At 49.0% G+C, this 20,728-nt stretch overlaps 1 protein-coding gene across 1 annotated transcript in view; it reads right to left on the reverse strand.

Annotated features, from left to right (window-relative positions):
• Positions 1 to 9,068: 9,068 nt before the first annotated feature.
• Positions 9,069 to 20,728, reverse strand: part of LOC140202059 (rho GTPase-activating protein 33-like) — a 36,144-nt gene continuing 24,484 nt past the window's right edge. The window contains exons 3-5 of the mRNA XM_072266916.1: positions 12,648 to 12,721; positions 11,317 to 11,401; positions 9,069 to 9,173 (exon numbers count right to left, since the gene is read on the reverse strand). Of these exons, the coding sequence (XP_072123017.1) occupies positions 9,069 to 9,173; positions 11,317 to 11,401; positions 12,648 to 12,721 (264 nt within the window). The remainder of the gene's footprint in view (positions 9,174 to 11,316; positions 11,402 to 12,647; positions 12,722 to 20,728) is intronic.

A 20,728-nucleotide genomic window follows, 5' to 3' on the forward strand; every position in this document is an offset into this window, starting at 1 on the left:
GAGGAGTTAGGGAGAGGAGGATGAGAGAGTGAGAGAGGAGTTAGGGAGAGTAGGATGAGAGAGTGGGTGTGAGAGGGGAGTTCGGTACAGCAGTATGAGAGAGTGAGTGAGAGAGAGGAGTTAGGGAGAGGAGGATGAGAGAGTGAGTGTGAGAGAGGAGTTAGGGTGAGGAGGATGAGAGAGGAGTTACAGTGAGGAGGATGAGAGAGTGAGTGTGAGAGACGAGTTAGGGAGAGGAGGATGAGAGAGTGAGTGTGAGAGAAGAGCTAGGGAGAGGAGGATGAGGGAGTGAGTGCGAGAGAGGAGTTAGGGAGAGGAGGATGAGAGAGTGAGAGAGGAGTTAGGGAGAGTAGGATGAGAGAGTGGGTGTGAGAGGGGAGTTCGGTAGAGCAGTATGAGAGAGTGAGTGAGAGAGAAGTTAGGGAGAGGAGGATGAGAGACTGTGTCTGAGAGGGTAGCTCGGTAGAAGAGGATGAGAGAGTGAGTGAGAGAGGAGTTAGAGAGAGAAGGATGAGAGAGTGACTGTGGGAGGAGTTAGGGAGAGGAGGATGAGAGATTGAGTGAATGAGAGGAGATAGGGTGAGGAGGATGAGAGAGTGAGTGTGAGAGGACATAAGGAGCGGAGAATGAGAGAGAGTGTGAGAGAGGAGTTAGGGAGAGGAGGATGAGTGAGTGAGTGAGAGATAAGTTAGGGAGAGGACGATGAGAGAGTGAATGTGAGAGAGGAGATAGGGAGAGGAGGATGAGAGAGTGAGTGTGAAAGGGGAGTTCGGTAGAGGAAGATGAGAGAGTGAGTGAGAGAGAGGAGTTAGGGAGAGGAGGATCAGAGAGTGAGTGTGGGAGGGGTCAGAGAGAGGAGATGAGAGAGTGACTGTGAGAGAGAGGAGAGGGTGAGGAGGATGACAGAGTGAGTGTGAGAGAGGAGTTAGGGAGAGGAGGATGAGAGAGTGAGTGTGTGAGAGGAGTTAGGGAGAGGAGGATGAGAGACTGAGTGTTAGAGAGGAGATAGGGAGAGGAGGATGAGAGAGTGAGTGTTAGAGAGGAGTTAGGGAGAGGAGGATGAGAGAGTGAATGTGAGAGAGGAGATAGGGAGAGGACGATGAGAGAGTGAGTGTGAGAGAGGAGATAGCATGAGGAGTATGAGAAAGTGAGTGTGAGAGGGGAGTTCGGTAGAGGAGTATGATAGAGTGAGTGAGAGAGAGGAGTTAGGGAGAGGAGGATGAGAGAGTGAGTGTGGGAGGAGTCAGAGAGAGGACATGAGAGAGTGAGTGGAGTGTGAGAGAGGGGATAGGGAGAGGAGGATGACAGCGTGAGTGTGAGAGACGAGTTAGGGACAGGAGGATAAGAGAGTGAGTGAGAGAGGAGTTAGGGAGAAGAGGATGAGAGAGTGAGTGTGAGAGGAGATAGGGAGAGGAAGATGAGAGAGTGAGTGTGAGAGAGGAGGTAGGGTGATGAGGATGAGAGAGTGAGTGTGAGAGGGGAGCTCGGTAGAGGAGGATGAGAGAGTGAGTGAGAGAGAATAGTTAGGGAGAGAAGGATGAGAGAGTGACTGTGGGAGGAGTTAAGGAGAGGAGATGAGAAAGTGACTGTGAGAGAGGAGATAGGGTGAGGAGGATGAGAGAGTGAGTGTGAGAGGAGATAGGGAGCGGAGGATGAGAGAGTGAGTGTGAGAGAGGAGATAGGGAGAGGAGGATGAGAGAGTGAGTGTTAGAGAGGAGTTAGGGAGAGGAGGATGAGAGAGTGAGTGTGAGAGAGCAGTTAGGATGAGGAGGATGAGAGAGTGGGTGTGAGAAAGGAGATAGGGAGAGGAGGATAAGACTGAGTCTGAGAGAGGAGTTTGGGAGAGGAGGATGAGAGAGTGACTGAGAGAGAAGTTAGGGAGAGGAGGATGAAAGAGAGTGAGTGTGAGAGAGGAGTTAGGGAGAGGAGGATGAGAGAGTGAGTCTGAGAGGGTAGCTCGGTAGAAGAGGATGAGAGAGTGAGTGAGAGAGGAGTTAGCGAGAGAAGGATGAGAGAGTGACTGTGGGAGGAGTTAGGGAGAGGAGATGAGAGAGTGAGTGAGAGAGAGGAGATAGGGTGAGGAGGATGAGAGAGTGAGTGTGAGAGGAGATCGGGAGCGGAGAATGAGAGAGAGTGTGAGAGAGGAGTTAGGGATAGGAGGATGAGAGTGAGTGTGAGAGGAGTTAGGGAGAGGAGGATGACAGAGTGAGTGTTAGAGAGGAGTTAGGGAGAGGAGGATGAGAGAGTGAGTGAGAGAGCAGATAGGGAGAGGAGGATGAGCGAGTGAGTGGGAGAGGAGTTAGGCAGAGGAGGATGAGAGAGTGAGTGTGAGAGAGGAGATAGCGTGAGGAGGATGAGAAAGTGAGTGTGAGAGGGGAGTTCGGTAGAGGAGTATGATAGAGTGAGTGAGAGAGAGGGTTAGGGAAAGGAGGGTCAGAGAGTGAGTGTGGAAGGAGTCAGAGAGAGGAGATGAGAGAGTTTGTGTGAGAGAGGGGATAGGGTGAGGAGGATGAGAGAGTGAGTGTGAGAGGAGATAGGGAGAGGAGGATGAGAGTGAGTGTGAGAGAGGAGTTAGGGAAAGGAGGATGAGAGAGTGAGTGTGAGAGAGGAGATAGGGAGGGGAGGATGTGGGAGTGAGTGTGAGAGAGGAGTTCAGGAGAGGAGGATGAGAGAGTGAGTGTGAGAGAGGAGTTAGGGAGAGGAGGATGAGAGAGTGAGTGAGAGAGAGGACATAGGGAGAGGAGGATGAGAGAGTGAGTGTGAGAGAGCAGATAGGGAGAGGAGGATGAGAGAGTGAGTGTGCGACAGGAGTTAGGCAGAGGAGGATGAGAGAGTGAATGTGAGGAGTTAGGGAGAGGAGGATGATAGAGTGATTGTGAGAGCAGAGTTAGGGAGAGTTGGATGAGAGCGTGAGTGAGAGAGGAGTTAGGGAGAGAAGGATGAGAGAGTGAGTGTGAGAGAGGAGTTATGGAGAGGAAGATGATAGGGTGAGTGTGAGAAAGGAGATAGGGAGAGTAGGATGAGTGAGTGAGTGTGAAAAAAGAGTTAGGGAGAGGAGGATGAGAGAGTGACTGAGAGAAGAGATAGGGAGAGGAGGATGAGAGAGTGACTGAGAGAAGAGATAGGGAGAGGAGGATGAGAGAGTGATTGTGAGAGCGGAGTTAGGGAGAGTTAGATGAGAGAGTGAGTGAGAGAGGAGTTAGGGAGAGAAGGATGAGAGAGTGAGTGTGAGAGAGGAGTTAGGGAGAGGAGGATGAGAGAGTGAGTGAGAGAGGAGTTAGGGAGAGGAGGATGAGAGAGTGAGTGTGAGAGGGGAGATAGGGAGAGGAGGATGAGAGAGAGAGTGAGAGAGAGGAGATAGGGAGAAGAGGATGAGAGAGTGAGTGACAGAGAGGAGTTAGGGAGAGGAGGATGAGAGAGTGAGTGTTAGATTGGAGATAGGGAGAGGAGGATGAGAGAGTGAGTGTTAGAGAGGAGTTAGGGCGAGGAGGATGAGAGAGTGCGTGAGAGAGGAGATAGGGAGAGGAGGATGAGAGAGTGAGTGTGAGAGAGGAGTTAGGGAGAGGAGGATGAGAGAGTGAGTGTGAGAGAGGAGTCATGGAGAGGAAGATGATAGGGTGAGTGTGAGAAAGGAGATAGGGAGAGTAGGATGAGTGAGTGTGAGAAAAGAGTTAGGGAGAGGAGGATGAGAGAGTGACTGAGAGAAGAGATAGGGAGAGGAGGATGAGAGAGTGACTGAGAGAAGAGATAGGGAGAGGAGGATGAGATAGTGAGTGTGAGAGAGGAGTTAGGGAGAGGAGGATGAGAGAGTGAGTGTGAGAGAGGAGTTAGGGAGCGGAGGATGAGAGAGTGAGTGTGAGAGTAGTTAGGGAGAGGAGGATGAGAGAGTGAGTGTGAGAGGGGAGATAGGGAGAGGAGATGAGAGAGAGAGTGAGAGAGAGGAGATAGGGAGAAGAGGATGAGAGAGTGAGTGACAGAGAGGAGTTAGGGAGAGGAGGATGAGAGAGTGAGTGTTAGATTGGAGATAGGGAGAGGAGGATGAGAGAGTGAGTGTTAGAGAGGAGTTAGGGCGAGGAGGATGAGAGAGTGCGTGAGAGAGGAGATAGGGAGAGGAGGATGAGAGAGTGAGTGTGAGAGAGGAGTTAGGGAGAGGAGGATGAGAGAGTGAGTGTGAGAGAGGAGTCATGGAGAGGAAGATGATAGGGTGAGTGTGAGAAAGGAGATAGGGAGAGTAGGATGAGTGAGTGAGTGTGAGAAAAGAGTTAGGGAGAGGAGGATGAGAGAGTGACTGAGAGAAGAGATAGGGAGAGGAGGATGAGAGAGTGACTGAGAGAAGAGATAGGGAGAGGAGGATGAGATAGTGAGTGTGAGAGAGGAGTTAGGGAGAGGAGGATGAGAGAGTGAGTGTGAGAGAGGAGTTAGGGAGCGGAGGATGAGAGAGTGAGTGTGAGAGTAGTTAGGGAGAGGAGGATGAGAGAGTGAGTGTGAGACGGGAGATAGGGAGAGGAGGATGGGAGAGAGAGTGTGAGAGAGGAGATAGGGAGAGGAGGATGACAGAGTGAGTGTGAGAGAGGAGATAGGGAGAGGAGGATGAGAGAGTGAGTGAGAGGATTTAGGGAGAGGAGGATGAGAGAGTGAGTGTGAGAGAGGAGATAGGGAGAGGAGGATGAGAGAGTGAGTGTGAGAGGAGATAGGATGAGGAGGCGAGAGAGTGAGTGTGAGAGAGGAATCAGGGAGAGGAGGAGGAGAGTTGGATATGAGAGAGGGGATGGCAGAGATGGCAGGATGTGGGTGACATCCTATCAGCACTGGTCTGTGCAAGTCCGGGTGCAATCACAACCCTGACTACCTGCTTGCCTTCACCCCATGCCTCTCCGCCTCAACTGATCCCTGAAGCCTGCTTTGCAAGTCTCTGAACTGAAACGTGCTCCATTTCCCTACACATGCACCGAAGTAAGCATTCTATGCGGCGCAGTAACACCGCTGTTAGCATATCACTGCACCAGCGAACTGGTTCAATTCCCACCATGGTCTGTAAGGAGTTGGTACGTTCTCCTTGTTACCACGTGAGTTTCTCAGTTTTCTCCCACATTCCAAAAGCCGTAATGGTTAGTGGGTTAATTGGGTGGCGAGGGCTTCTTGGGCCAGAGAGACCCTGTTGCCGTGCTCTAACTCTGAATAAATGAAATCCTATCCAGATGCAAATGGCCTGATAAGGCAACTGCTGTGCCCATGACCATAAGAAACTGCAGAGAGCTGTGGGTACAGTTCAGTGCTTCATAGAAACCAAACCCCCCTCTATGGACTCTGTCTACACTTCTCACTGTCTTGGTAAAGCAGCCAACCTAATCAAAGACCCCACACAGCCCAGACTTTCCCGTTCTCCCCTCTCCTGTCAGGCAGAAGGTATAAAAGCCTGAAAGCATGTACCACCAAGCTCAAGGACACCTTCTACCCCAATGTTAAAAGACTTGTATGGTCTCCTAGTATGATCACATGAACTCTTTACCTCACAATCTGCCTCGCTATCACCTTTTACCTTACTGATTACCTGCACTGCACTTTCTCTGTAGCCGTAACAGTTTAGTCTGCCCTCTGTCATTGTTTTACCTTGTTCCACCTCAACGCACTCTGAGATGGTCAGATCTGTATGAACAGTGTACAAGACAAACTTTTCATTCTATCTTGATATATATGACTATAATAACACAATTTAATTTACCATTTAACAAAAATAGTGTATAACGTGTTTATCTGTTTCTTGTGAATGTTAAGTTTGTTTATTGTCGTTCAACTATACACACGTATACAGCTAAGCATCATTCCTCGGAATGAGATGCAAAACACTGTACATAGTGCATAAAATAATATTAACACAATAATACTTAAAAATGAAATGTATTCTGTAATGCACAAGTTGACAGAAAGTACATACAGAATATAGATTTAATATAACACTATTACTGTTAGGCGCTGAAATAAATAATATAGGTGTTCAGCAAGGTGTTCAGAAGTCTGATAGCCCGGGGTAAGAATTGTTACACAGCCTAACAGTCCTTGTTCTTAATCTGCCTTTTAACCTGCCACTATGAGATCAAAGAGATTGTGGGACAGATGGGAGAGTCCTTAACAATAACAACAATAGGGTGGGGGGAAAGAGACCCCACTGATTCTCGCAGTAGTCCCCACAATCCAGTGCGGCGAATGCATTCAGATATCTTTTAACTCCCACACCAGACGGCTGCACAGCTGGTCAGGACACTGAATGGTGATCCGGTAGAACGTGGTTAGAGTTGGATGGGGAGACTAGCTCACTCCAATCTCCTCAGGAAGTGCTGTGCTTTCTTGACCAACGAGGTGATGTTGAGGGACCAGATGAGATTATCCATGATGTGTACTCCAAGGAACTTGGCGATCCTAACTCTCTCCATGGAGCAGCTGTCAATGTGCAGTAGGGAGTGGTCAGACTGCATCTTCCCGAGGATCACAATCGTCCACAATGAGACTCAATTTGTTGTGTTCAGGGCGGTCCACAAGTTGACCTGCCTCCTGTCTGTACACCATCTCATCGTTGTTGCTGATGAGTCCAACCACTGTAGTTAGAGCTGGATCTAGCAGCGCAGTCATGCACCAGCAGCAGGCTGAGCACACAGTCACAACACGCTGGAAAAACTCAGCAGGTCAGGCAGCATCAGTGGAAAAGATCGGTCGACGTTTCGGGCCGGAACCCTTCGTCAGGACTGTAGGGGGAAGGGGCAGAGGCCCTATAAAGAAGGTGGGGGGAGGGTGGGAAGGAGAAGGCTGGTAGGTTCCAGGTGAAGAACCAGTAAGGGGAAAGATAAAGGGGTGAGGGAAGGGAGGCAGGGAGGTGATGGGCAGGAAAGGTGAAGAAGGAATAGGGGAAAACACAATGGGTAGTAGAAGGAGGCGGAACCAAGAGAGAGGTGGTAGGCAGCTGGGGGAGGGGGCAGATTAAAATAGGGATAGAGGAAGGGAAGGGGAGGGAATTACCGGAAGTTGGAGAATCCTATGTTCATACCAAGGGGCTGGAGACTACCTAGACGGTATATGAGGTGTTGCTCCTCCAACTTGAGTTTAGCCTCATCATGGCAGTAGAGGAGGCCATGTAGCCTCATCATGGCACACAGCTGTGGAAGGTGCCGATGCTCAGTGTGATGGAGCTGGAGATGTTGCTGCTAACACAGACCGTCTGATGTCTCTCTATCAAGAAGTTCAAGATGCTATGTTCCTGTGATGCTGCTGCAAGTAAGTTTTTCATTGCAGCTTATCATACATGGACTTGTGCATCTGACAATAAACTCAGTGCTGATGAAGAACATAGTGGTGTTTACCCACACCTCCTCATGCCCTCATCTTGGCCTCTCTGACCACATTTCCAAAATATTAAACCCAACATACAGGCTGCTGCTGAAAACAGAGAAACCACCCAAGAGACCATCACTGTATGGTCTCATGGAGCAATCTCTACGCTTTAGGACTGTTTTGAATGGACTAATTGGCAGATGTTCAAGGAGGCTGCCACAAACGGAGAAGACACAGATCTTGAGGAATATGCCTCATCTGTCACCGGCTGCACGTGCAAATATGTAGACGGTGTCAGTACCTCAAAAATAGTTATCTCACAGCCCAAACAGAAGCCCTGACTGAATGAAGAATGCACTCTTTACTGAAAGCCCGGGCCACAGCCTTCAAGTCTGGTGACAAAACAACTGACAAAGCAGCCAGGAAAAACCTTATCTTAGGCATCAAAATGGCAAAGACTGCCTACACACAAAAAATTCAGGAACACCTGTCCAATAACCAACCTCAGTGTTGGGTACATACCTCAGTGTATGTGACTGGGTATCAAGGTAGCATTCCTGTGCAAGGTAAATAGCATTAACTCTACCAGTGATGCCTCCCTCCCGACACTCTAAACAACTTTTATACATGCTTCAAGGTACGCAACACAACACAAGCCATGAAAGCTACCCCACTTCCAGGTGAGCAGCCACCATCTGTAACAGCAACAGGCATGAGAAGGACTCTGCAGAGAGTCAGACAGCCAGGCCAGACAACACCTCAGGTCAAGTACTTGGGTAGTGTGCTCACTATATTTATTTGGTTCTCTTTAGTCTTGTGTTCTTTATCTTACTATGTTTTTAATATGCTTCATCAGATCCAGAGTAACAATTATTTCATTCTCCTTTCTGCTTTTGTACATTAAACAATCTTGAATCTTGAACCAAGAACTGCTGCGGTTGAAAAAGGCAACTCACCAACACCTTCGCAAGGGCAAGTAGCAAACTGAATTGTAAAAAATAAAAATAAATTTCAACAAAGCAGCCTTGCACCTTGCTGTCTACCTGCTCTGCACTTTCTCTGTAACTGTAACACTTTATTTTGCTTTCTATTTTCCTTTTTATTTCCTCAACTTTCATATACTCAGTAGTCACTTAAATGTACACTGAGTGTATGTTCATGGTTTTCAGCTGCTGGTTCAATGTGTTGTATGTTCAGAGTTGTTCTTTAGCACACCACTGTTGTAACAGGTGGTTATTTGAGTTAGTGTTGCCTTCTTGTCAGCTTGAACCAGTCTGTTCATTCCCCTCTGACATCTCTCATTAACAGGAAATTTACACCCACAGAACTGCTGTTCACTGCTTTTGCATCTTTCTCTGTAAACTCTTGAGACTGCTGCGCATGAAAATCCCAGAAAATTAGCAGTTACTCAAACCACCCCATCTGGCACCAACAATCACTCCAAGGTCAAAAACACATAGATCACATTTGTTCCTCATTCTGATCTTTGGTCTAAACAACAACAACTGAACCTCTTGATTATGTCTGCTTGATTTTATGCATTGAGTTGCTACCCCATGATAGGCTGATTAGATATTTGCATCAATGAGCAGGTGTAAAAGTATATTTAATAAAATGGCCACTGAGTGTGCAGATAGAATGAACTGGGGATGTCAAAAGTCAAGCTCAAGACAAGGGTCAAGGGTCAATACTCAAGAACAAAGCAGACACATGTTCCTTACAGTCTCAGAGAACCCCCCTCCTCCCTACTCATCCGGTAGTACCTGGCAGACAACCTTCACGAGGAATCGCAAGTCTTTAATGGCCAGTTCATTTCTCTCTGTGTCAGGCGGTTGTGCAGCAAGGGACAGCTGGAGGAAAGCACAGGGAGGGGTGAAGTGTGGTCAGACTACAACCGAAATGCAAAAGCCCCACCCATGAGATACTTTCTGTTCCCCAACACTAACAGGAGAATCCTTCAATAACACTTCAAACCCAACAATTAAAGTCCAAAGTACCCCCTGACACCACAGCTGAAATATAACAACACTCTCTGCACCCCACCAGAAATATAACCCATTCCCATACACCCCACCACAAATATAGCCCCGCGCCTGCACCCCGCCACAAATATAATCCCTCCCCCTACACCCCGCACCAAATGTAATCCTTCCCCTCTACACCCCGCCACACATATACACCCTCCCCTGCCACAAGTATACCCCCTCCCCTACAGTCCGCCACAAATATACCCCCTCCTCCTTCACCCTGCCACGAATATACCCCCTCCCCTACAGTCCACCACAAATATATCCCCTCCCCTGCACCCTACCACAAATATAATCCCTCACTTTACAACCCGCTACAACTATAATCCCTCCCCCCAACACTCCACCACAAATATACCCCCTCCAACTACACCCCGCCACAAATATAATCCCTCCCTGTTACACCACTCCACAACAGTGAGGATAGAGAAGAGGGAGGAAGTGGTGGAAGGGGGGTTGTAGAAGGAGATGGAGGATAGGTGGGAGGAGTAGAGGGAGCGAGGGGGAGGGAGGAGGAAGAGGGGAGGGAGGAAGAGGGGAGGGAGGAAGAGGGGAGGGAGGGAGGAAGAGGGGAGGGAGGGAGGAAGAGGGGAGGGAGGGAGGAAGAGGGAGTGAGGGAGGAGAGGGAGGGAGGAAGGAGGGGAAGGGAGGAAGGAGGGGAAGGGAGGAAGGAGGGGAAGGGAGGAAGGAGGGGAAGGGAGGAGGATTGCTACGGAGGGAGGAGAGGAAGCTGGAGAAGGGAAGGAGGGAGGAGAGGGGGGAAGAGTGGGAGGGGAGGAGGAGAGGGATGGGTGCAAGGAGAAGGAGGAGACGGGGAGAAGGAGGACTGATGTAGGAGGCAGAGGGAGAAGGGCAGTGTGGAGGCTAATGAGGCCACATATGAATGAGGGAGAAGGGGTTGAGATTGAGGGGAGGGTGAAGAGATTGGAGTAGGTGAGGAAGAGGTAGAATAGGAGGAAGGGAAGGAGGGATGGAGAGGCAGCGAGGAGGACGGAGAAAGAGGTGAGGGGTCTGTCTAGACCACAGGGGACACAGATGGGTGGGACAAATAACGGGGTGGGGGGATGAAGAAATGAGGGTGCAAGGGTGGGAGAAGCAAGCCGGAGAATGAAGGAAATGGGTTGGGAAGAAACAGAAACTGAGGGATGTGGGAGGAAGAAATATGGGGAGGAGGACTGGGAAATGAGGGGGTGTGCGAAGGGGAAATGAGGGAGGGGGAAAGGGGGCAAGGAGTTGAGGGTGGGGGAAACAGGGGGCGAGTGTGGGGGAAACTGAGGCAGCCAGGGAGGGGCAATATTGAGGGGGCAAGGGGAAACTGAAGTTGAGGGAAGTGGGAATAAGGGGATGAGGGAGGGGGATGAGGGAGGGGGAATGAGGGGATGAGGGAGGGGGAATGAGGGGATGAGGGAGGGGGAATGAGGGGATGAGGGTGGGGGAATGAGGAGATGAGGGAGGGGGGAATGAGGAGATGAGGGAGGGGGAATGAGATGAGGGGGGGAGTGAGGGGATGAGGGAGGAGGAATGAGGGGATGAGGGAGGGGGGAATGTGGATCAGGGAGGTCTGATGAGGGATGAAGGAGGGCGGGAGGTGGGAATAAGAGGATTAGGGAGGGGAGATGAGGGAAGAGGGAGGGGAATGAGGGAGGGGAACACTGAAGGATAAAGGGATGGAATCAGGCGGTGAGAGGAGGAAATGGGGAGCGAAGGAAGGGTAATGCAGAGGGGAAAATGGAATGGCTGAGGGAGGGGTAAAGGGTCAGGTGGCAGAGGTTCCTGAGGTGATGCAGGAAGGAAGAGTGTGGGGAAAGGAAGGTAATGGAAAGCAGGAGGAGTGAGGAGGGACAGGACACAAGAGGAGCAGGAATGGACACAAGGAAGAGGAGAAGGGAAATATGAAAGGTGGGGAGAGGGAGGAGGAGAAGGTGGAGGAGGGGAGTGCTTGGAGGTACAGGGCACTGGATTTACCCTGCACTGTCCTGAAGTCGACGGATTCGTAGTGGAAGTGAGCACAGTCTGCCAGTTTCGGAAAATGTCCTCGCACCACAGAACATCTTCAGAGGGAAACAGAGGTGTTCGATCAGAATGCAGTGGTCAGGAGAGAAGAGGCATTGGTGGCAAACGAAGTTGGGGGGGGGTGTTGGAAGGGAGACAGAAATTGGGAGAGAGAGGGGTTTGGGGAAGTGAGGGGGTTTAGGAGGGGAGGTTTGGGGGAGAGCGGAGCCTTGGGAGGTTGGGCAGGTGAGCAAGAGGCTAGGCGGGAGAGACAGAGGTTGGGCAGGAGAGAGAGGTTAAGTTGGGGGGGTGCTGGGGGAGGCGCTGAGGGGAGTGCTGGCGGGGAGAGGGGGGTGGGCGGGAGAGCAGGGTGGGGAGAGTAGGGCGAGGAGAGATGGGTTTGAATAGAGGGGTAGAGTTGGGAGTTGTGGGGAGATGGGTCGGGAGAGAGTCGTCAGTAGACGAAGGTTGGAAGAGAGATTGCGGAGACAATACAAGTGAGAGAGAGGGTGCAGGTGTACAGAAGAAGCGAGTGTGAAAGGAGAGAGAAAGGGAAAAGGATGAAAGGGAGGGTAGGGTGAAAGGGGTAACAATGGAAATAGAGAGAAAGGAGAAGAGAAAGTGGACAAAGAGAATGAGTGGGGTCAGCAAAAGAGAGAAGGAGGTAGAAAGAGAAAGCAAAAGAGAGTGAAAGAGAGAAAGTGAGAAAGAGAGAGGGAGCAGAGAAAGTAGAGGAGTGATGAAAGGGAAGGGAAGGAGAGGGAAAGAATGAAAGGAAAAGGATCAGGGAATGAGGGTGCAGAGAGGGAGATCGGAAAGTGCAGGCAGAAAGGGAGTCAGAGAGAAAGAACGACAGCAAAAGAGAGAGGGAGATAAAAAGAGAAAGCAAATGGGAGACAGTGAAATAGGCAGTGAGAAAGAGTGGGATGCAGACAGGGTCCAGGAAAAAGAGGAAGTGAGAAAGAGAGGAGACAAAGTGATAAACAAAGAGAGGGGCAGGAAAAGAGAGAGTAGAGAGACAGAGATGGACAGAGAGGGTGAGACAGACGGAAGCCAGTGAGGAATTGAATTGAGGGAGAGGGAGGGGAGTTGGAAGAAAGATGGGGTAGAGTTTGAGGAGAGCGTCGGTGGGGATAGTTGAGTGGGGATAACGTCGGAGGGAGAGTGTGGGGAGAGTCAGAAAGAGACAGAGGAGCTGAGGGGGCCGGAGGGAAATGGGGATTGCGGGGGGAGAGACAGGAGCAGAGTGCTGCAGAAGCAGGATCTGATATTCCCAATCCCAGGCACATCAAGCTTTATCCTTACCTCTTCCCGCTTCTACCCCTGATGCTGGATCGGAGTTGCTCCCCCTGGTTCTCCACGTTATCTGTGGTCCGGGCCTGTGGAGGAATCAGTGGAGACACAGAGTGATACAGCACTGAAACAGGCTCTTTGCCCCATTATGACCATACCAACCAACAGTCTCAACTAAGTTAGACCTATTGGCCTACTTTTTCCACTATCCCTCTAACCCTTTCCCATCTATGTAGTTATTTGTGTCTTATAAATGTTGTTAAGGTACCTACCTCGTCTTCTGGCAGCTCTTTCCATATATAGACCACCCTTTAGGAGAAAAACTTACTCCCTCAGTTTTCTATTAAATCTCCCACTCACCTTAAACCTGTGCTCTCTAGTTCTTGATTCCCTGACCCTGGAGAAAAAAGTTTGTCTATTCACTCTGTCTCTGGCCCTCATGATGTTATACACCTCTATAAGATCATACCCTCATTCTCCTACACCCCAGTGAATAAAGCCTCAACCTGCACAGCCTCCTGGGCTTTAACATATTGGGTGACCTGTCCCAGGACCAGCACACAGATGCAATCACCAGGAGGTTGCACCAGTATATTTACTTTCTCAAGAAATTCATCCTGTCAGTGAAAACTAACAAACTTCTACAGACGAACTGTTGAAAGTATCACAGTCTGGTACAGCAATCTGAATACACAGAGTAGTGGACACTGCCCAATACATCACGGGCACATCCCTCCCACCATCCGTAGTATCTACAGGAAGCAGTGCCTCAACAAGGCTACATCAATCACTAAAGATCCCCACCATCTGGGCTACGCCATCTTCTTGCTGTTCACATCAGGCAGGAGGTACAGAAGCCTACACCACCAGGTTCAGGAACAGCTACTTTTGGTCTGGAACCAACCGGCACAAACATAATCACTGCCTCAGTATTGCAGCACTAGGACCACTTTGCATTACAATGGACTTTGTGTTTTGATTGAGTTCTTTCCTGTTAAAAATGTTAAAATTTTATATATAATTTATTTTTTTTCTAGTGAATGTTGTGTATCTGATGTTCTATGCCTCTAATGCTGCTGCAAGTAAGCTTTTCATTGTACTTGTGCATCTGACAATCTCTTCTGCATTCTTCCCAGTTTAATAAGATATCTCCTATAGCTGGACGACCAAAGCTGAACACAATACTCCATGTCCATCAACATCCTGTTCAACTACACCACGAGCTCCCAACTTCTATACTCAGTGTCCTAACTGATAAAGGCCTGCACGCCAAACGCCTTCTTCACCAGCTTGTGTTCCTGCGACTCCTCTGGTTACTGATGACGATCCATTCCTGTCCCTATGGAATCTGGGGCGGGAGGGTAAACTCACCTTCAGCCCCACTGAACACACCTACCTTCCTTCACACCAACTGTCTCTGAGGAAGACAGAGGCAACACTCAGGGGTAGGCGGAGTTAGAATGAGAGGGGGCCTGTTTGCATTATGGAAAGGGGGATAGACAAGGTGGATGGGGATGGGGTGTTTACCTGCAGTGGGACAAGGTTGCAGGGACGATGGCTTCAGAATACAATGATGGTCATTTTAAGACAGAAGTGAAGGGCTGGAGGTATCTGGAGTTCTCTGCATTAAGAAGCAGAGAGGTGAAAACTGAGACAGTAAAAACTAGGTGAGTGTAAAAGACACAGAGATGGGATAAAAGGGAAAAAGGAAGAGAGAGAAAAACCCACTCTCACCAGTAACGTACCCTAGTGTTATATTGTGACAGATCCTTCCCCACCATACTGTACCCCCTGTATTATACAGTGACAGTCCCATCCCCACTGGTTCTGCAACCCACTGCTATACAGTGACAGACCCGTTTCCACCGATAACAAACCCCACTGTTATACAGTGACAGACCCGTCCCCACCGATAACAAACCCCACTGTTATACAGTGACAGTCCCATCCCCACTGGTTCTGTAGCCCACTGTTATACAGTGACAGACCTGTCCCCACCGATAACAAACCCCACTGTTATACAGTGACAGACCTGTCCCCACCGATAACAAACCCCACTGTTATACAGTGACAGACCTGTCCCCACCGATAACAAACCCCACTGTTATACAGTGACAGACCTGTCCCCACCGATAACAAACCCCACTGTTATACAGTGACAGACCTGTCCCCACCGATAACAAACCCCACTGTTATACAGTGACAGACCCGTCCCCACCGGGACTGTGGTGGTTGCCCACTGTGTCCGACAATGACAGGAAGTCTATGTGAGAGAGCTTTTAAAGTGGAAAAGCCATTGCACTGGGGCAGTTTCACTCTCTCAACCTCAAAAGTCGGGTCTAGTGGTCCAAACAGGTGTCACAAACTGGGATCTTCCTTGGTTGCAGTGGATGATCAAGATGTCTTCTGTGCCTTGTCATGATCTCCCTGGCCGTTGGATCTCACTGTAGATACCATCCACCCAGTCCGCTAAAGCTGACTGCACGCTAGGAGAGACCTATTCACCGGGGTACAAGGCTGCCGGATCCCTCACCTGCCTGTCGAAGCGGTGGACTGGGGTGTGGCTGCTGTCACATGCAAACAGCTACTTGGAGCCACAGGTGAGAGCTGTGCATCCAGTGGGAACCAAAGGTGAGTGAGCTTCCCCGGAAACGATATGTCAAGCCCAATCACCAAAGGTGCTACCCCTCCCTGAACATCCATACACCACAACAGACCTGTACCCCAGTGTTATATAGTGACCGATCTATTCCCCACCAGAGTTACAGAATGACAGACACCCCCCCACTGGTACTGTACACTGGTGTTATACCGTGACAGACCTGTCCCCACCAGTACCATATCCTGGTGTTATTATGTGGCCTGACCCCATTGGTATCTTACCACAGTGTTACACAGTGACAGATCTGTCCCCACCTGTACTATACCCCCGTGTTATACAGTGACAGACCCATCCCTACTTTATACTGTAGTCAGGTGGTAAACAGCAACAAACACAACCCCACCAGTACCATACCACAATATTGTACAGTGACAAACCCATCCCTACTGATACAGAACCCTGAGGTAATACAGTGACAGACCTATCCCCACCAGTACTGTACCCCATTGTTATACAGTGACAGACCAGTACTGTACTTTGGTGTGATACAGTGACAGGCCTGTCCTCAACAGTACAGATCCATAGGGTAATACATGACAGACCCAACTCCATTGGTATCGTACTGCAGTGTTATATAGTGACACACCTATCTCTACCGATAGTGTATAGTTAATATCACCACCATACGTCATGAAATTTGTCAATTTTACAACAGCAGTGCAATGCAATACACGATAAATATAGAAAAACATTATTTACATTAAGTATATGTAAAATAAGTAGTGCAAAAGCAGATGAAGAGGCCATGTCCTGGGTGGCGGGGGTCCTTAATGATGCACCGCTCCTTGAAGATGTCTTGAATGTTACAGAGACTAGTACCCATAATGGAGCCAACTAAGTTTACAACTCTCTGTAGCTTCCTTCGATCCTGTGCAGTAGCACCCCACACCCTGCACCCCCGTAGCAGACAATGATGCAACCAGTCAAAACGCTCTCCACAGTACATCTGTAGAGTTTGTGTTCCGTGTGCCAAACCACATCTTCTCAAACTCCTAATGAAATATAGCCTCTGTCTTACCTCCTTTATAGCTGCATCGATATGTTTCGACCAGATTAGATATATTGACACCTAGGAACTTGAAATTTGCTCACTCTTTCCATTTCTCATCCCTCTATGAGGATTGGTTCCTGCTCCCTCATCTTACCCTTTCTGAAGTTCACAATCGGCTCTTTCGTCTTACTGACACTGAGTGCAAGATCACCGCTGAAGTCAGACTCACTGGTCTATAATTTCCTGGGGCCATCTCTACTCCCTTTCTTGAATAAGGGAACAATATTTGCAACCTTCCCATCCTCTGGTACTTCTCCTGTCCTTACTGATGATGCAAAGATCATCACCAGAGGCTCAGCAGTCTCCTCCCTCGCTTCCTACAGTAGCCTGATCTCTTCCAGTCCCCATCGGTTTTGTACCGGTATTATACAGTGACACACCTATCCCCACTGGTATCGTACCACAGTGTTATACAGTGACACACTCGTCTCCACTGGTACTGTACCATGGTGTTATGCAATTACAGACCCTCCAGTCCCCATGTTATACAGTGACAGACCCATCTCAACTGATATCCTGCTACACTGTTATACAGTGACAGACCCATCTCAACTGATATCCTGCTACACTGTTATACAGTGACAGACCCATCCCAACTGATATCCTGCTACACTGTTATACAGTGACAGACCCATCCCAACTGATATCCTACTACACTGTTATACAGTGACAGACCCATCCCAACTGATATCCTGCTACACTGTTATATAGTGACAGACCCATCCCAACTGATATCCTGCTACACTGTTATACAGTGACAGACCCATCTCAACTGATATCCTGCTACACTGTTATACAGTGACAGAACCGTCCCCAACAGGACTGTATGCCGTTGTTATATAATGACAGACCCACAGCTACCTCAGTGTTTTACAGTGACACACCCATTTGCACCAGTGCTGTACCCCAGTGCTATGCAGTGACAAGCCCATCTCTACCAATACTGTACCACAATGTCATACAGTGACAGATACCTTCCACATTGGTAAACTGCTATTATACAGTGACAGACCAGACCCCACCTGTACCGTACCTCAGTGTTAATGTGACAGAGTCATCTCTACTGGTACTGTACCCCGTGGTTATAAATGACAGACCCATCCCCACTGGTACTGTGCCCCAGTGTTATAATATGACAGCCTGGTCCCCATGAACCTGTACCCTGGGTACAGAGACAGATCTATCCTCACCAGTACTGTACCTCACTGTTATACAGTGATAAACACATCCCATCAGTGCTGTAACCTGTAACAGATCCATCCTCACCAGATCTGTACCCTTGGTACAGTGTTAGACCTGCCCTACCAGTATCGTATCCTGGTGTTGTACAGTGACAGATACTGGTATGGTACCCCGGGGTTATACAGTGTTCAAAGTTTACCCCCATGTCTCCCGATGATCCTTTGATCTCAGTAAATGAAGATACTGAAGCCTTCAAGAGAGTGAATCCAAGGACATCAACCAATCCGGATGGAGTACCTGGCCCAGTACTGAAGACCTGTGCTGACCAACTGGCTGGTGTATTCACAGATATCTTCAACCTCTTGCTTCAAGCAGGCTTCAGTCATCCTGGTGCCCAAGAAGAGTGTGGTAATCTGGCTAAATGACTGTCACCCGGTGGCACTTACATCCACAGATGAAGTGTTTTGAGAGGCAAGTGTTGAAGCATATCAGCTCCCGTCTGAACGGTGACTTGGATCACCTACCAAAACAACAGATCTACTGCAGAAGCTATCTCTTCCCACAACCCTGGAACATCTGGACAGCAAAGATCTATACATCAGGATACCCTTTATCAATTACAGCTCAGCATTTAACATCATCATCCCCTTCAAATCTAATCAGTAAACTCCAAGACCCAGGCCTCAAAACCCCCTTGTGCAATTGGATCCTAGATTTCTCAATTGTAGACCCCAGTCAGTTCGGATTGGTAAAAACATTTCCTCCACAATCTCCATCAGCAGAGGAGCACTGCAGGGCTGTGTGCTTAGCCCCCTGCTCTACTCACTTTACACCTGTGACTGTGTGGCTAAGTACAGTTCCAATACTATATACAGTACAAGTTTGCTGACAATACCACCGTTGTGAGCTGTATCAAAAGGGGTGATGAATCAGCATACAGGAGGGAGACTGAAAACATGGCCAAGTGGTGTAATAACAACAACCTCTCACTCAATGTCAACAAGACCAAGGAACTGATTGTAGACTTCAGAAGAGGGAAACCAGAGGTCCATGAGCCAGTAATCATCGGAGGTGGAGAAGGTCAGTCACTTTAAATTCTCAAGTGTCATTATCTCAGGGCACCTGTCCTGGACCAATGATATAAATATTATTGTAAAGAAAGAATGACAGCGCCTCAACTTCCTCAGGAGTCTGTGGAGGTTCAGCGTGTCCTATAGATGTGTGGTGCAAGGTGTGTTGACTGGCTGCATTACGGACTGGTGTGGGAACACCAATGCCTTTGAGTGGAAAATCCTACAAAAGGTAGTGGACTTGGCCCGGTTCATTACGGGTAAAACACTCCTAACCATTGAGCACATCTACATGAAACGTTGCCGTAGAAAAGCAGCATCCATCATCAAAGATCCTCACCACCCAGGCCATGCTCTTTTCTCGTTGCTGCCATCAGGTAGAAGATACAAAAGCCTCAGAACTCACACCACCAGGTTCAAGAACAGTTACTACCCCTCAGCCATCAGGCTCTTGAACAAAAGAAGATAGCTACACTCTTTTAAGGACTCTGTTATATTGTTATTTCATGCTCATTATTTATTGCTATTTATTTATATCTACAATTGCAGTTTTGTTACAGTTAACCTTTCCTGATGTTTACAGTTCACAGTGACTGTTCTATAGATTTGCTAAGTCTGGCCTGCAGAAAAATAAAACAAATCTCTGGGTTATATGTGGTAACATGTACGTGCTCCGAAAGCAAATTTTACTTTGAACTTTGAACCAGACCTGAACCCTTGGAAGAAGGATAGACCTATTCCCCAAAAGTATCATATCCTGGTGTTATACAGAGACAGACCTGTCCCAACCCGTAGTGCAATCCTGTGTTATATAGTGACAGACACATCCCCACCAGTACTGTACCACAGTGTTATACAGTGACACACCAGGCCCCTCCAGTACTGTATCATAGTGTAACACAGAGACAAACCCGTCCCCACTGGTACTGTACCACAGTGTCACAGTGACAGACCTGTACTCCACTGCTATACAGTGACAGACACATTCCAACGGTACTGTAAGCCGGTGTTATACAGTGACAGATCCATCCCTACCTGTAATCTGGGGTTATTCAGTAATAGATCCGTCCTCACTGGACCGGTACCGATATATATACATCCCTCTCTCACACAAACACGCATGCACACACTGACCCTCACCTGTAGGGTCAAGTGGCAGCTCCCTTGGCAATGCACTGACGCATGGTGACATCACAGCTGAGGATCTGCATCTTCCTCTGGACCCCGACCCCATCATCCTTCTCTTCCTTTCCTCCATTAATGCACAGCCTCTCCCCTGTCTTTCTACCTCTTTGTTCTCTCCCAGCCTCACTGGTCTCTCATCCCCTCTCACCACTCTCTCTGTCACCACTCTTCCTCTATCCCAGTCCCCTTTTTCACTTCCTCTCTCTCTAACCCCCTTCCTCTCTCATGATCTCTCTTGCCACCCACCTTTCTCTTCCCTCTTACCCTTTTCTCTTATCCCTTCTTCTCCTCCCTCTCCCTTCCCTCTATCTCTCTCCCACCCCCTCTCCCTTTCCTGCTCCCTGTCACCCCCTCTCCTCTTCCATCTCCCCTTCTTTCTCCTTTTCCTTCCTCCCCTCTCTCTTTCCGTTTATCTTCTCACCTCTCCCTCCTCTTTATGCCTCTGCCCTCCCCTCACTTATTCCTCTCTCCTCCATCTCTATCTCCATCTCTCCCCTCCTTTCTTTCTATCTCTCTCCCCTCACCCCACCTGTCCACACTACTAACTCTGTTGCTCCCTGTTTCCGAGTTGGTCAGACTGTCTGGTCCCTCCCCTGGAGTCTCCTGCTCAGAGAGTTTGAGGCAGCTTTCCAGGACATGCCATGTCAGTTGCCACTGAGACGGGCAGAGAGAGAGGAGAGGGGAAGGTCGCTACTCACCCAGAGACCATCCCCCACCCACGTTCAAACAGGGAGCCTCCCCCTCCCCACCAGTTGGAGCCTTTCTGGTCCCCTGTGAACTCATGGTACAGCAGAGGCCATTTGCCCCATCCTTGTTGATGGGAAAACAGCCTCGCCAGCCATTGTGCCTGAGTCTCTACTCCTCCAGTGCACATACAGGTACAAGAAACCAAGAATCACTAGTTGGACAATCTGATAGTTACATTGACGCTATGAATGAAAAA

This window comes from Mobula birostris, chromosome 8 (genome assembly GCF_030028105.1).
Source record: "Mobula birostris isolate sMobBir1 chromosome 8, sMobBir1.hap1, whole genome shotgun sequence".
Taxonomy (NCBI): domain Eukaryota; kingdom Metazoa; phylum Chordata; class Chondrichthyes; order Myliobatiformes; family Myliobatidae; genus Mobula; species Mobula birostris.